At 41.8% G+C, this 17,596-nt stretch overlaps 1 protein-coding gene across 2 annotated transcripts; it reads right to left on the minus strand.

The window, feature by feature from the left end:
- Nucleotides 1–263: 263 nt before the first annotated feature.
- ndufa9a (NADH:ubiquinone oxidoreductase subunit A9a) lies at nt 264–17,544 on the minus strand. Of its 2 annotated transcripts, none has more exons than XM_069685904.1 (11): nt 17,483–17,544; nt 16,026–16,199; nt 15,538–15,635; nt 8,429–8,520; nt 8,155–8,296; nt 7,523–7,625; nt 6,459–6,529; nt 5,562–5,638; nt 3,684–3,779; nt 3,347–3,413; nt 264–527 (listed from the first exon to the last, which is right to left on the minus strand). In XM_069685904.1, the coding sequence occupies exons 1-11, from the start codon at nt 17,535–17,537 to the stop codon at nt 357–359; spliced, it is 1,146 nt and encodes a 381-aa protein (XP_069542005.1). In that variant the 5' UTR covers nt 17,538–17,544; the 3' UTR covers nt 264–356. The 2 variants fall into 2 exon arrangements, with proteins under 2 accessions (XP_069542005.1, XP_069542004.1); XM_069685903.1 differs by lacking the exon at nt 264–527 and adding an exon at nt 2,925–3,188.
- Between the last annotated feature and the right edge of the window lie 52 nt (nt 17,545–17,596).

A 17,596-nucleotide genomic window follows, 5' to 3' on the forward strand; every position in this document is an offset into this window, starting at 1 on the left:
AGTGTCCTTGATTAACACACTGAACCCTAAAATGCTCCCGGTGGCATAGCCATCGGGTATGAATGGGCATAGACCTGATTGGAGATTGGCACCGAGACTTCGGCCTTTGCCATCAGTGTGTGAATGTGACATGTAGTGGAAAAGCAGCTTTGAGTGGTCGCAAGACTAGAAAAGCACTATATAAGTACAGTCCATTCAAGTGTAGATAAACGATGAAATGTTAATGTGACCATCAACGAAAAGAAAAACAAGAAAACCCTCAGAGGATATTTTTTATTTATTTACAGAACAGTTAAAGAGCAGATATACTGACATCCTATGGATGCCCACGTGATGTTGGGAAGATGTTGGAGGGTTTAATAACTGACGGTCTTTGCTGGCTTTGTCTCATCCAGGTCTGCTTCCAGGTAACGGAAGCTGCGGTGGCGACGCAGAATCTCAATAGCCTTCTGTTCTACAGTGGAAGGAGTGATACCAAGATCCTCCAGACCAGGAAGTCCTGGGTACTTCATGTCTGTTAAGTGAAACTGGAAAACAAAAGCACAGTACAGAATTGTAATCAACTGATCATCTTGAAAAAGAGGTACATCACTGCTGAGTGTTGGCTGTCGAGTGGGTTAGTGTCGAGTGAGTGAATTAACAAAACCTCAAGTTTTACGTTATGTTAATATCTTGGTTTTCTTACCCTTTCGACCTTGTCAGGAGTTGTCCAGGGCTCAAATGGGTTCATTGCGAAAAATTGAGCAGCAAGGCTGGGAGGGAAAATCAGAAGACGTTTTAATAAGTAGGTTAGCACTTTGTGTATTAACTCAACCAGCTAATGTACTTAACATTTATGAGATCCTTTTTCTGAAGAATGCAAACAGTTCTCTGATGACTCCCAGGAACTAATCTAACCTGTGTGTGTGGAACGTATGGGTGTGCAAAGAATCATGTGATTCAGCGCTGGAGTTGGTTATGAAAGATAACTTGTACGTGACAAATGTTACAAAAACAAAAAATACACAACAGAAAGCACTTACTGATAGAGTGGGCGGGGCAAGGGGTAGGGCAAGTACTGTCTGTGTGCCACTGCGTAGATGTACTCTACCAGGTCATGAAGGAGGTAACGGTTGGGACTAGATAAGAAAAGAAAAGAAAGTATTTTTGAAGGAGAGGTTTCATCTGGACATGATTCCATACAAAAGCTGTCCTTCACTGCATTTAACAACACAGTTTAAGCTACAGTCACAGCATCCTTGTGTGATGTTTCCACCCCTGTAAGAGCAACTCTCTCTTCACCCTCAATTGTTTGATGGACAGTTTAATCAGCTGTGGAGACTTTATATCTAAAAAAAAACAGCAAAAGAACATTTCTGCAACACAATGAGTACACTGTCTTACTCAGTAAAGATGACAGGCGTCATGACTGTGAAAATATTTGCTATAATTTTGAAACAATGTGTCTTTACTTTGAGTCTTATCCAATTAATGAGCAAACTCACATTTCAAGTTTGCTGAACTCCCGCCAGGGTATTGATTGGGCGGTATTCCATTTTTTCATATCGTATTACCTTCATGCCATAATACGGGGATATACAGTGTTTACAAATAAAACAGTGCAGTAAACCGGAGCTGAGCGGCTGGTTGGAGGGGCAAGTCAGTGTCAGACATGTGTGACATGTTGTGCAATAACTTGGACATGTCTTGCTACACAACACTGGATTATATGAATGTTAACATAAATTATACGACTTGCAGGTCTCAAAGACACACACACACACACACACACACACACACACACACACGCGCGCGCGCGCAAATAAGATCTTAATTGGTTACCGATATCTCTCCGTTTCACTCCACTCTCGCGTGCCAATTTCAAGTTTCCAGGGCGCGGCCCCGCAGTAACTCTCTGACAGCCAAAGTGTATTTGGCGACTGATTCTATCATGTTTATTTTTACATCTGTCAAAAAGATAGTCATCCACGTTCCATTAACTAACTGTACACTCTCCCCCTGCGCTCTCTCTCCATTACCTGAAGCACTGTCTGCACACACACGTCTACTGGTGCGTCCGTCCTTCCAACGCATTGATTGAGGTACGACGTCTTCCTCTAAATACTTCCCTTCTTATTCTGTTTTAAAACATTTCAAGTGCAGCTGTGTCGGCCTCAGTAGTCTGTTTAGATTGTTTCGACAATTTTTCTGTGAAGCACTTTGTGTTGCATTCTTTTTGCATGAAAGATGCTATATAAATAAAGTTTGATTTGATGATTTGATAAAAATTGTGTGAAAGGGAGTGTTGGCAGTTGGCTGGCTACATGCCTGGAATGTTCACAGCTGTACCCAGAGGCTATTATTGTCAGACTACAGCCGATGGGATCCAAGAACACATTAACTAAAGTTAGACTATTGTCTCTTTTGTGTGAAGTGTTTAGTAGTTACTGTAAGTGGTGGAGCTTTTTACCTGTAAGGTTTGTCACTCAGCTGCTGTTTTCTTTTGGGGTTAATAAAAGCGCACCTTTGGCTTTTCACACCTGAGAACTATTGTTTTAAAGTTTGCTGTTATTTTAATGGAAAATATAAAAGTGGCAGCATGACACACCGATCCAAGCTTATGGTGGGGATGATGTGTCAGATGTCAGTGTTCGATCCCTGACTGCTACAGTAACAGGTCAAAGTGTCCTTGATTAACACACTGAACCCTAAAATGCTCCCGGTGGCATAGCCGTCGGGTATGAATGGGCATAGACCTGATTGGAGATTGGCACCGAGACTTCGGCCTTTGCCATCAGTGTGTGAATGTGACATGTAGTGGAAAAGCAGCTTTGAGTGGTCGCAAGACTAGAAAAGCACTATATAAGTACAGTCCATTCAAGTGTAGATAAACGATGAAATGTTAATGTGACCATCAACGAAAAGAAAAACAAGAAAACCCTCAGAGGATATTTTTTATTTATTTACAGAACAGTTAAAGAGCAGATATACTGACATCCTATGGATGCCCACGTGATGTTGGGAAGATGTTGGAGGGTTTAATAACTGACGGTCTTTGCTGGCTTTGTCTCATCCAGGTCTGCTTCCAGGTAACGGAAGCCGCGGTGGCGACGCAGAATCTCAATAGCCTTCTGTTCTACAGTGGAAGGAGTGATACCAAGATCCTCCAGACCAGGAAGTCCTGGGTACTTCATGTCTGTTAAGTGAAACTGGAAAACAAAAGCACAGTACAGAATTGTAATCAACTGATCATCTTGAAAAAGAGGTACATCACTGCTGAGTGTTGGCTGTCGAGTGGGTTAGTGTCGAGTGAGTGAATTAACAAAACCTCAAGTTTTACGTTATGTTAATATCTTGGTTTTCTTACCCTTTCGACCTTGTCAGGAGTTGTCCAGGGCTCAAATGGGTTCATTGCGAAAAATTGAGCAGCAAGGCTGGGAGGGAAAATCAGAAGACGTTTTAATAAGTAGGTTAGCACTTTGTGTATTAACTCAACCAGCTAATGTACTTAACATTTATGAGATCCTTTTTCTGAAGAATGCAAACAGTTCTCTGATGACTCCCAGGAACTAATCTAACCTGTTTGTGTGGAACGTATGGGTGTGCAAAGAATCATGTGATTCAGCGCTGGAGTTGGTTATGAAAGATAACTTGTACGTGACAAATGTTACAAAAACAAAAAATACACAACAGAAAGCACTTACTGATAGAGTGGGCGGGGCAAGGGGTAGGGCAAGTACTGTCTGTGTGCCACTGCGTAGATGTACTCTACCAGGTCATGAAGGAGGTAACGGTTGGGACTAGATAAGAAAAGAAAAGAAAGTATTTTTGAAGGAGAGGTTTCATCTGGACATGATTCCATACAAAAGCTGTCCTTCACTGCATTTAACAACACAGTTTAAGCTACAGTCACAGCATCCTTGTGTGATGTTTCCACCCCTGTACGAGCAACTCTCTCTTCACCCTCAATTGTTTGATGGACAGTTTAATCAACTGTGGAGACTTTATATCTAAAAAAAACCAGCAAAAGAACATTTCTGCAACACAATGAGTACACTGTCTTACTCAGTAAAGATGACAGGCGTCATGACTGTGAAAATATTTGCTATAATTTTGAAACAATGTGTCTTTACTTTGAGTCTTATCCAATTAATGAGCAAACTCACATTTCAAGTTTGCTGAACTCCTGCCAGGGTATTGATTGGGCGGTATTCCATTTTTTCATATCGTATTACCTTCATGCCATAATACGGGGATATACAGTGTTTACAAATAAAACAGTGCAGTAAACCGGAGCTGAGCGGCTGGTTGGAGGGGCAAGTCAGTGTCAGACATGTGTGACATGTTGTGCAATAAGTTGGACATGTCTTGCTACACAACACTGGATTATATGAATGTTAACATAAATTATACGACTTGCAGGTCTCAAGGACACACACACACACACACACACACACACACACACACACACACACACACACACACACACACACACACACACACACACACACACACACACACAAATAACATCTTAATTGGTTACCGATATCTCTCCGTTTCACTCCACTCTCGCGTGCCAATTTCAAGTTTCCAGAGCGCGGCCCCGCAGTAACTCTCTGACAGCCAAAGTGTATTTGGCGACTGATTCTATCATGTTTCTTTTTACATCTGTCAAAAAGATAGTCATCCACGTTCCATTAACTAACTGTACACTCTCCCCCTGCGCTCTCTCTCCATTACCTGAAGCACTGTCTCCACACATGCTCCACACACACGTCTACTGGCGCGTCCGTCCTTCCAACGCATTGATTGAGGTACGACGTCTTCCTCTAAATACTTCCCTTCTTATTCTGTTTTAAAACATTTCAAGTGCAGCTGTGTCGGCCTCAGTAGTCTGTTTAGTGAAGGCCTTTTGGCCACTGCAAAACTTTGACGGACATGTCATGCAAAGTAATCAGTGTTTTTTTCTATTTTTACTGATGCTCATCGTGTAAATAATGCCTGACAATATTGCTTATATTCCTTATATTTAGTGTGCCATCTGAGTTTTGCACATATTCACGTCCATTAAGGGGCCGTGCATTTCCCAAAGTCGCCCTCTGTGTGCATCAGTTTCAATGGATAACAGCCAGAGTTAGCTATTTGCATGAATATTTTAAATATATAAAAAAAGATTATAAAAAATCAAAGAGATTATGCAAATATTATCTCCTCATAAAAGTATATTTTTTCTATTGTTTTTACTGACGCCTGGTTGAAAACTCAAAACTTTGTTGTTATTTTAGCAACTTTGTAAAACGTACCGCTCACGATGCTTTGAACATAAACAGATCAGACTGGTGTAGGTGTGAAGCAAGAGAAGCAAGGTGAGCAGATAAAAGTAGTTTTGAGAACAAACACATATGGTGGAGAGAAAGAAGCACAGTTATAATGGTATTAAATAACTTTCTGTAAATAGGGTGACGTGTTGTTCGCTGTAATACGCCCCTTTTTGACGGTATTGAAATTCATACCGTGTGGCTTTCTAAATACCCCGGTATATCATCATACCGTGATACTGTCCAAACCTACTAACCACCTACCCAACTAATGCATATGTCTTTCCAATAGCATCAGGGTCTCTAATAGCGTTGACAATGGCCTTGGCCACATCCACCACCTGTGGGAGAAAAGAGACAGTTTAGTTAACTGGATTTGTTCGCTGTGTCTTGTTTACTTTAGATACAATGTGGCTAAATATTTGATGCCAGAGTTAATTAGGTAATTAGTTTATCTAACAGAAAATTGTAATTACTGTAATAGTGCTGACATCTACTGACGTACTATAAATCCGAAGTAAGAAAACCCTGTTACCAAATACCAACTTAAACACACCATCCTAAAAGGCACCAAACACAGGCTCAGCCCTCTTGGCATGTCTGGCATCAGTTTCTGTTATGGGAAAGGATGGCTTCATTGTAAACACTTTTATTAAAGCTCCTGTGAGGAGTTTTTTGGTGGTGATGAATCAGACTGAAATTAATACGGACACATCTCTGTGACCTACAAAAGCAAGCAAGACCAACAGTGACATGACTGCTTATTTCTTCGTAGATATTTTGAAAGCCTGTAACCGATGCCACGGAGACAAGAAATTTAACAGCATGTGGATGAAACAGCTTTTGTTTGTTTATGACAGGTATTATAACAAACAGTGTTGATTTTGCGCGTACAAGAAGGTACACTGCAGTTCCCTCAACGGCCGACTGTGTTGCTAGGAATGAGGATTTTCTGAAAGTTGCATATAGCAGCTTTAAACGACAAAAGAAAGAAGGAGTAGAATTTTCACCGGAAAACACAACTTACACGTTTACAGGGCAAGATCAGAAAAGAGATAATAGGTACTTCTTTGTCCAAAGGGCAACATTTTTTCTTAAAGTTTACATTTTTTCTAATAAAGGGAAAATATAAGAATAGTTGCCTCCTTCCAGCAAACTTACATGAACAGGCTGCTTCACAGTCTTCTTGCCCATGGCAATGAGTGGGACAGCATTTCCGAACCAGCGCATGTCTGAAAAAGGTTTATAGTTGAAATAGAGAGACAGCAGTGCAGTTAATAAACAGCACAAGTGAAGTAGCAGCATTTGTGACAGAGCACTGAATGCACACCAACATCATAAACATACTTTAACAGACTTTATATGTCACATGGCCATCACTCAGAGACTAATCTCTATCTACAGATTCTACGTAAAAATGTAGAATCTGTAGGCAGGGACGTGGACTTTAGGGAGGGCTGGTTTCCGTTTGTACTACGCTTGTAGTCAAAGTAATATTGATCAATCACGTATCGGCAGGCTGCAGCGTACGTAGCCTTTTACTTTTTAGCTCCAGTGTTTCCTCATGGGAGTTGTGTCTGGTCTGCCCACGGGGACTTCGGCCTGGAGATCCCTCAGGCCCGGAGGACCGTGGGGCTCTGCACCTTGTGCGGAGTCTATCCCGGTCTTTCCGGGTAGGGGTGGTCTCTGTGGGTGGCACTCCCTGCAGGCGTAGACTGTGACCCCTCCCAGTGTGGATGGCTCCCATAGGTGGCATTTTCCTCACCTGTTCCTCAGTGTCCTGCCATGTCTCTTTACCATGTTTTATCCTGAGTGCGTGCGTGCGTGCGTGTGGGTGGGTGTATGTGTGTGAGTGTGTATGTGCATACGTGTACATGTGTGTCTGTCTGTATCTGTGTGTGATAAAGTGTATGTGTGCCTCTGCGGGTGGGTCGGGAGGGGCAAGTTTCCAGTATTTGTATTATTGTGATATGTTTTTTAATTCTTGTGATATGTTTTAAATTTTTCTGTGAAGCACTTTGTGTTGCATTCTTTTTGCATGAAAGGTGCTATATAAATAAAGGGAGTGTTGGCAGTTGGTTGGCTACATGCCTGGAATGTTCAACGCTGTACCCAGACGCTATTATTGTTAGACTACAACCGATGGGATCCAAGAACATCAAAGGACAAGGACAGTGAACGTTTTCACATTCTCTTTCACACTCACACACAAACAACTGTCTTACTTGCGTAATAGTTAAAGAATCTGTCCTCCCTCCCAAAGATCTCAGAGGGCTTCATGATGATGGCATCAGGAAACTCATCTCTCACTGCCGTCTCTCCTACAGCCTATAGTAAAGGAGGATTATACACAATGATCAGCTGTATTCACCTATCCTGCCCTTTAATGTACACTGCTTTAAACATTTATACATATGCATATACATGCATGGGCATGAGTACTCGAGTACTCTTTTTCAACATCATTATTCATTCATCTTATAGAGTCACACTCACATTTAAAATATAATAATATAAAACTAAATTATCTGGTAGAAGGTGCTATGAAATAAGGGGGCTAATCTGCAGAGTGATGACATAGTAGCTATTACTTAGTTTAGTGGAAAGTCACTATTTACTGCTGTTCTATGGACATGCAGATCTGAAGACTTGCCCACTTCAAAGCAGCAGCTGAGGACTGGGGCGTGTTGGAGCAGCCGCTCTTTTTTCTAAGTACGTTATAATAATGTAATGCAAGTAATCAGATATGGACATTACTTAAAATGCCCATCCCAAATATATCCTGTACAATGGAAACCTAGATCCACTAGTTTGACGGAGTAAAAGAAATGTGCAGTGTGTGGAAACAGCCCCTTACCTTGTTCCTCAGGTATTTGGACGGGCTGCGGATGTCAGCGTTGAGGTGAGACATGTGGACGAACTTTGTGATGCCGGCCTGCCTGGCTGCCTTGGCGATCTGCTGAGGGATGGTCACGAAGACGTCCTCAAAGCGATAGTTTCTTAACACACAAAGAAGAAAACATATTTGCATGTTTTCCCACTTATCCAAACCACCTTAAAATTTGATTTAATGCAAACGACATGATATAAATTAGATGATTTAAGAACATTTCCCCAGCCTTGATACATACTTTGTCTCCCACTCTCTGCCCACTAGATTGATGACAACATTGGAGTGCTCCAGTGCCTGTTTGATGGAGTCTTTGTTCCTGGCATCCCACTCCTGCAGCAAGAAAGAAAAAATACAATATATTGAAACTTCCTTTAAGGCTCTTAATGTGTAAGGAATGCACTATATCGTAAAAATAATTTTGATATATATTTTCCTGACATATATTTTTGTTTTGTCTATTTCTTTTAAATAAAGGAAATTATATCAGATTAATGCATTGTGTCATTGATGCAGGTGCACAAATAACCTGAATTTTCATTATTAGGGCACTTCAAGTCTTTTTTCTTCTAACTGGTGTCAGTCAACACAGTGGCAAATAAAACAGTGTAGAAAGACAGAGCAACTGTTGCAGATCACAACATATATAAATATCAATGTTTCCGCTACATACATTTTGCAGCTGCGGCCCGCCATGGCAAAATTATTGCCACCGCTGCTTCAGATTTCTATAACGTGGCCCGAAGTTGGACAGGACGTCACAGGACGTCAATCATACGTGAAGTCGTGGCAACCAAATAAACAACAGCGGGACCAATTTACTCCTCACACAGTGTTCTAACGGCAAAAGAGGGTCCGACATCGGACTCCTTCTGTAAACAACCCTATTGTGTATCTCTGCATCTTAAATGCATTGACTGTCACTGTTTATAAAGCTCATAAAAGTTGCAGATGTCATTTGGCATCGATCGATCGTTTTGATCGCTACGTCATTAATAATGTCCTTCGTGCACATGCGGCTCACGGGCTGTGAGAACTGAATTGCGAGAGAAAATCTGTAACTTTAGTGACTTAATTAAACAGGCTGCTGATAAAGACAATTAACAAAGCAAACAGAGAGACGGACAGAAAGAGGGGGGCAGGGCCAGAAGCTGTGCAGAGAGCAGAGGTGCAGGTGTGTTGGGGGGGACTGAAGCAAAGCAAAGAGATCAGATTAAAGTAGATTGTGAATTAAAACTTAATAAGGTGAAGAAGAGAGAACAATTAAAGTGAGGAAGTAAGAAATAACCATCTAGAAAGAGGGTCATCCAGACTGAGTGAGTCTGTGATTTGCTTCTCACAGAAATCTCTCTCTTTTAATGTGTATGTCCAAGTTATTGCACAACATGTCACACATGTGTGACATGTTGTGCAATAACTTGGACATGTCTTGCTACACAACACTGGATTATATGAATGTTAACATAAATTATACGACTTGCAGGTCTCAAAGACACACACACACACACACACACACACACACACACACACACACACACACACACACACACACACACACACACACACACACACACACACACACACACACACACACACACACACACACACACACACGCACGCGCGCAAATAACATCTTAATTGGTTACCGATATCTCTCCGTTTCACTCCACTCTCGCGTGCCAATTTCAAGTTTCCAGAGCGCGGCCCCGCAGTAACTCTCTGACAGCCAAAGTGTATTTGGCGACTGATTCTATCATGTTTCTTTTTACATCTGTCAAAAAGATAGTCATCCACGTTCCATTAACTAACTGTACACTCTCCCCCTGCGCTCTCTCTCCATTACCTGAAGCACTGTCTGCACACACACGTCTACTGGCGCGTCCGTCCTTCCAACGCATTGATTGAGGTACGACGTCTTCCTCTAAATACTTCCCTTCTTATTCTGTTTTAAAACATTTCAAGTGCAGCTGTGTCGGCCTCAGTAGTCTGTTTAGTGACGGCCTTTTGGCCACTGCAAAGCTTTGACGGACATGTCATGCAAAGTAATCAGTGTTTTTTTCTATTTTTACTGATGCTCATCGTGTAAATAATGCCTGACAATATTGCTTATATTCCTTATATTTAGTGTGCCATCTGAGTTTTGCACATATTCACGTCCATTAAGGGGCCGTGAATTTCCCAAAGTCGCCCTCTGTGTGCATCAGTTTCAAGTGAGTGAGTCTACATGTGATGTGCTTCTCACAGAAATCTATGATATATGCCTCACAAGGCTTCTGGCAGCTGAAACTGGATGAAAGCAGCACAAGGTACTGTACCTTTAATACTCCTTTTGTGTATATATATATATATATATATCTATGTACGGTGTCCTTGAGTGCTGAGAAAGGCGCCTTCAAATAAAATGTATTATTATTATTATTATTATATATGAGATTAATTGCGATTAATTAACTACAAAGCCTGTAATTCATGAGATGAATTTTTTAAACACTTCAAAATAAAAGCATTGTGTTCAGACGAGGGGAGTCAGATTTCCAGATCGGACTTTTACATTGAAAAAGCATACTGGAAGTGTTGATGTACTTTACTCTCCATGCCTGTGACTTTTACAACAGGAAGAGATGTTAATATTGCTGTTAGAGATCAATATGACTCATCACAATTCCTTTTTCACTGTGTATTTTGGCAGAGAACCGCATGCGGCTCACAATGAAAATAGGCGCACCTAGTCTTGTTAACCTGTTGGACCAGCCCTGTAACTTTTTGAAATAATAACTCAGTGTCTCTTACTTCTTGTTAACACAACATTACACCTTTTGTGCAGCAGGTCAGGCCACTAAAAGAATGCATTTTGCAGCACATTGGCTCCTTGAACGGACTGCATATGTAGCCACAGGGTTAACCAGTGGCAGAATAAGGAGCTTGTTTAAAAGCAGGTGACACGCAGACTCTGCATGGAGTAGGGCTGAACAATTAATCCCAATATGGCCTGCTGCAATTTTCAAATCACAGGAGGCACAATATTCATTAAAGGTAAAATGTGTGTTAAGATACCAGTTTAATTTAAATATTGTGCTCTAGAGATGTTCTGGCCTACACATCATACACAGACGCAAGTATCAAATACCTTTGTTTGCCATAGATCCCTGCAGAAACACACCATAATTCAATTCAAAGGGAATATAAAGTTATTACAGTAAATACACGGGGAAATGAGGCATTTCTGACGGCCGATTAGTAACGAAGAACGGCGATCCATGGATACTTATTGATGGAATAATGCTTTTGGACTAAATACTTTACTGGATTATATAATCTGGACCTTAAGCAATGTACCAGGAGTGAATTTATGAAAATAATATGCATCAGTGGAATACAGTGATCAAGTGAAGATCAATTGAACAGTGGTCAATTTTGTAAATGTTTGTTGATGTTCTGTTAACGTTGATTGCACCCGCTGTGGTGATTGGATCTTTCAATGGTTAATATCAATCGAATCTTGAGCTTGATCGTAGCTTTCCAACGATGTGACACATGAGTGGCAACATAAAGTTATCATTGTAGCTGCAGGGCAAATGTTGTAGTAATCGCGATGACGGCCCGCCGGCGGGCCGTAGAGTGGTAACGGGTTTTAACGTAGTATAAGGAAACTATGTAACCAACAGTAACTTACGTTAGCTGCTATGCTAAAACCACATTCAACAGGCTATCACGCTCGGTAGGCCTATACCATAGATTCTCAAAGTGCGGCCCCCGGGCCAATGGCGGCCCGCAGAATCATTTCTGGCGGCCCGCAATGAATTACAGTTGTTAATTTTAATCCAACTGTACATTGATTTGAAAGGATGAATCTCTTTAGCGGCATCTATAGGGATAAGCGGTAATTGCAGGTGTGGTTTAGACCTCACTTGACCTCACTCCCAGAAGTCCACGGTGCAATGTTTTATTTAACCACTGGGGTGCTGACGGTGTCTCCCGCATCACTCTGCCTCGGGGAAGAGACTGTGACCGCAGCTGTGACAATGGAGTCGGAGCGGGAGCCGGGCCCCTCGAGAAAAAAAACGTTGTGTCGGCGAGGAAAAAAGGCGGTTTCAAGATAAGTGCACAAAGGCTTACTTTGTCGTACCTCACGGGTCGGATAAAGTCATTTGCCTGATCTGCAAGCAGGTTAATGCAATGCTCAAGGACTTCAACATAAAACGCCATTATAATACCAACCATAAAACCTACGACAAACTCACCGGCGAGGAGCGCACCAGTAAGCTTGAACAACTTAAAAGAGGCTACACTGCACAGCAGTCAGTTTTCACAAATCTGGCCAAATCCGGTGAAGCTGTGACACAGGCTAGCTACGTGGTAGCTCAAGAAATAGCCAAGCGGAGCAAGCCGTTCAGTGACGGAGAATTTGTGCGAGACTGCATTTTGAAAGTGGCCGACATTGTATGCCCGGAGCAGAAAACAAAGCTCCGTGACATAAGTCTGTCAAATGACACAGTGACATGACTAATCGAAGATCTGGCCAACGATCTTAAAGAGCAACTGGGACAACGTGTGGAGGGCCTGGAAAAGGGAACCTTTTCTATCGCACTGGATGAAAGCACGGACATTTCCGATACAGCGCAATCGCTGATTTTCATTCGAACAGTCACGGAGAACTTTGAAATAGGCGAAGAGCTACTAAGCTTGGAGAGTATCAAAGACAGAGCAAGGGGAGTCGACATTTGTGATGCTGTGTGTCGCAGTCTCGATGCATACAATGTGAAACTGCCGTCTATGGTCGGTGTCACGACAGATGGAGCACCGGCAATGATCGGGAGAAAGACAGGTGCAGTGTCGCTGCTCTCTGAGAAAGTGGCCAACAACGGAGGTGAGAAGCTAATCAAATATCACTGTATAATACACCAAGAAGCTCTTGCTGCCCAAACGCTTAATATGAAACATGTCATGGATATTGTTGTGAAGACAGTTAATTTCCTTAAGTCCAGAGGCCTGAATCACCGCCAATTCAAGACTTTTCTGGAGCAATCAGAGGCAGATTTTGGTGTTGTCATATACTTCACTGCCGTCAGGTGGCTGAGCAGAGGTGCCACACTGAAGCGTTTTTTTAACCTGAGAAAAGAAATAAGAGAGTTCATGGAGTCAAAAGGACAAGATGTGACACATTTAAGTGACACTAAATGGCTCTGTGACTTAGCGCTCCTTGTTGACCTGAATACTTGGCTCAGCGATCTCAATGTGAAGCTGCAGGGCCATGGGAAGCTCATTTCCACACTATTTGACAATGTCAAAGCTTTCCAGCGAAAACTTGAACTGCTGCAGGGACAGCTCAAACAGGGAGATCTAACCCATTTTCCCGCCTGCAAGGCACTCGTAGATGACACAGACACAGATGGGCGCCACGTTTTACGTCACCTGCGTTCAGACAAGAACCATAACCTCATAAAAAAACTCAAGAGAGGAATTCGACCACCGCTTCTCCGACTTCAGGGACCATGAGAAGTCATTCAACCTCTTCCAAAATCCTTTCTCATGTGTCCCTGAGGAAGAGCCTGCAGAAATGCAGTTGGAGCTCATCGACCTGCAGGAGAGCTCCGAGGCAAGAGCAGCATATCGTGACAAGAATCTCATCGAGTTCTACAAAGGACTTTCCCCATCTACATACCCTGCACTTCGCCAGCATGCTATCAGAATGGTCTCTTTATTCGGAAGCACATACATTTGTGAGAAGCCCTTCTCCACCATGGCCATCAACAAATCCAAGCTGAGATCCAGGCTGACAGATGGCCATCTACATGCTGTCCTTCGTATCGCAACGACGGAGATGGAGCCGGACATCAGAGGAATCGTGGCCAACCGAAAACAGCACCACAAATCCCATGCCAATAAAAAAAGGTATGTTGACCATAAATAACAAATATTCTGTGTGACTTAATGACAAGCTTATTGATGACAGGCAATGATAGATATTAATGATGGTAATGATGATGACTTGTTTGGTGAGCTTCTATTTTAAAAGTCCCTCTCTCTCTCCCCCTCCCTCTGTGTGTGTGTGTCCTTGTGTCTGTCTGTCTCTGCAGGTTTTCCTGTGGTGCTTTAGTAGCTGGAATTGCTCCTGAATAAGGTCCATGCTGATAAGACAGGAAGCAAGGCACACTGAGACTGACTTTTTGTTCTAAATAAGTTTTTACATATATTCTGAAATGGACTGCACACAGGACTGTTATATCCCAAATTTTACTGTAGAGGGCAGAAAACCCCAGGGATTTTATGTGTATTACAATGTTTCTCAAGGTTTTCTCAAGTTTTGCCAGGTTTAGCCTCATTTATTAATTGAAATGTGTTTACTGCACATTACTGGATGCAGACCAATAAATGTGAATTGTAGAGATGCAACCTGGTCATTAAAATGATTACAAATGGGATTTTTTTCTGTTTTTTCCATTTTTTTCCCCTTCGGCGGCCCTCAGTCCAATGATGGGTTCTTAAATTGGCCCTCAGCTATCAAAACTTTGAGAACCCCTGGCCTATACAGTAAAGCAACATAACCTCAGACGAAGGAGGTAAAAATAGAGTCCTGTGCTCATTTGTGCAGCCAACAACAGAGCAACTGCCGTGCTTTGCCGGTACCTTCGCCCTGTTTATTTTACCGGAGCAGTGTTTGCGAGAAGAAAAAAATAGCGCCCTCGAGGAAGTTTCAGGGGGCAGACCAAACATTTATCTGGGGCGGGGTCACCAACCTGGAGGAGGTGTTATTGCCCTTATTGACGTCATGCAGGGAAAAGCTGCAATTGGGCTGTTTCAGCACACATTTTCTGACAAGTGGAGCAAGCAAGAGAGGAGAGGATAGACTTTTCTTATTTTGGGGGGGGTTTTAGACAGGCAGGGGGCGCATATTATTGTTAGAAAACCATTCCAAAGTTAATTTTGCATAATATGGGACCTTTACATTTTTTTATTCAATTCAATATCACAAATCATATTGAAATCGTAATAAATAAAGCAAAAATAATCGCAATTACATATTTTTTCAAAATCTTTCAGCCCTAGCATGGAGAGGCCAGTTCTCTGTGTGCCCTGGTGAAGGGCTGCACTTGTAATGCAACATCAGACGGACTTTTCTGGTCAATGTATTATTGAAAATGAGAACCTAAGCAAAGAAAAAGTAGCATCATAAAGTGTTTGAGTCAATTTGCTTGACATTGCATGTCCTGCTATGTGGCTGGTGCACATGCACACATAAGGATGGCAATGCTCAAACATATCGTTCAGCCCTAGTGTAAGTACATGCAGATTTAAGATTCCACCATCTAGTGTTGTAACATTTCTGCTTTGCGTCTGTCTACATCTTACCATGAAAATGATTTGCCCCAGGTCGCCCATGGGCCTGAAGTACATGATGTCATACTGGTCATTCCGGTGAGGAATAATAATCTGAGAGCCAATACGACCTGCAAATAATCAGAAAATAAACAAACACAATCACGTCTTTCATCACAGTTTTGGCATTGAGAAAAAGAATTGTGGGAGGATCGTGATCTCAATTCTAAGCAAGAAAATCGTGATTCTCATTTTATCCAGGATCGTGCAGCCCTCGTGCTATGTGCAAAAAAAAGTTAACGTACAGCCCTGGTAACTGTGCCATGTGACGACCTCAATAACTTCACTTGGCTCTTCACACTCAAATACGATGACTTACATTTCCACAAAATAAGAGTTAATGGGACATCATGTTGACAGCACCTCAGACATTATTACAAGCAAAATACATGTAGAAAGTTTTCATAGGTGAGATACTATTAACTTTAATTGTTGAAAGGGCTGTGTTTTTTTTAACTCACCCAACCTGTTGACTACATATCGACCCAGAAAACCTGTGGCACCAAACACCGTCGCTGCTATTCCGCTGGAGGAAGAGCGTCCTCCTTTCCCTTTGGGGATGACAGCATGGTGCAGCTTCCTCTGCTGGACTGTGGAGACTGAGGCTGCTGAGAGAACAGCAGGGCAGCAGCTACCTGTTGAGAGGAAAAGAACATGGGAAGCATTTGATCCGCATCAAGAGGAAAGATCCCTTATTTGCCACATGCCAATTAGTTAGGCAAACCTCGCTGAGATGATAAAGCAATAAATCCTTTGTTAATGGACATTCATTTTTGTCTTTTATTTTATACTGTAAGCTTTTTGTACTGCTCAATATCCTGCACACCTGTAGTTTTTCTAATTACACCTGTTGTACATATTTTGTATTATACATATTGCTTTTTATATTTTACATTTAAAAACATTGCTAGAGTCAGAGGAATAATGTCAAAGCAAGCCTTTGAAAAGCTTATACATGCCTTTATTTCCAGCAGATTAGATTACTGCAATGGTCTGTTCACTGGGCTGTCAAATTCCCTCTAAGAGGAAATTTCAGGGAACTAACTTCTTTTTAAACACTGTTGTACGAGTTGGGAATTCTAAAAGCATATACTGTTGCATTATTCTGACTGGACCTATTTTTATATTTTACTTATTTTATCTGTCATAATTCTGTTTTAACTGTGTAAAGCACTTTGAATTGCTCTATGTATGAATGATGCTTTATTAACAAACTTACCTTGCCGATATTGTCAAGCGCTTATTCATGGTAAGAAGAATAGAAAAGCGAAGCAGAATAAAATAAACAACTCGAGCATGAGGACATTTTCAAAGGCTCGTTGCTGTGGCCTGGTACAGAAGGAGTGGATGAATACTGTATAATATATTAAATAAAATCAATCAAATTAACGTTGTGAAACTTATAGCAGACATGAATGAAGTGTCAACAGACGCATATCGTTTGTATCGTTATAAACAAAACAACATATCTGTCAGTGAGACACCTTAAACTGCTGTTATAAATTCACAGTGACAACATATTGACTTCATTTTCTTTTAAAAGCAGCAAGTGTTTTGGGCCACCTTCATTTTCACAAACGTCACGTCTGAGTACCGAATCAGGGCTATCACACAGACTAGCTAGCTTAATGCATTTTCCTTTATTTACGGACGCATATTGTGCACAAAGTGATGTGGATGGTTACATGACAAAGTTATTCTGAATTACTCACAGGACCGAATGTGAGCTATTAGCTTGCTAAAGCCCTTGCTAGCAGTTACTAGCTAGCCGAGTCTGTTAGCAAGGTCACTCGAGCCAAGTGTGTGGTCTAACAAAGAGCCTGGGTAACAATGACACATGGATAAAGATGAAATAACGGCGGTTTACACTATGATTTGTTTTGTCAATTGAAATGTCCGCTGTGTTGACATTACTCACTTAAAATCTTTGGAAGGGCACTCGCAGGACGGCTAACCAGCGCCACGGTCGCCATCTTTACGACTACGGCAAAACGTGTGGGCCAAAATACAAGTACGTCAATTCGACATGCGC

Source organism: Semicossyphus pulcher, unplaced genomic scaffold, assembly GCF_022749685.1.
Source record: "Semicossyphus pulcher isolate SPU_LCO1_2020_fin unplaced genomic scaffold, fSemPul1.0.p SCAF_8, whole genome shotgun sequence".
Taxonomy (NCBI): domain Eukaryota; kingdom Metazoa; phylum Chordata; class Actinopteri; order Labriformes; family Labridae; genus Semicossyphus; species Semicossyphus pulcher.

What these genes read in the sequence shown, in the direction of transcription:
- ndufa9a (XM_069685904.1), bottom strand. Translation starts at nt 17,537, where the DNA reads ATGGCGACCGTGGCGCTGGTTAGCCGTCCTGCGAGTGCCCTTCCAAAG. An exon ending in TGCCCTTCCAAAGATTTTAA is followed by an intron (nt 16,200 to 17,482) that starts GTGAGTAATGTC and finishes TCCTCTCAACAG; the next exon opens with GTAGCTGCTGCCCTGCTGTT. An exon ending in ATATGTAGTCAACAGGTTGG is followed by an intron (nt 15,636 to 16,025) that starts GTGAGTTAAAAA and finishes GATTATTTGCAG; the next exon opens with GTCGTATTGGCTCTCAGATT.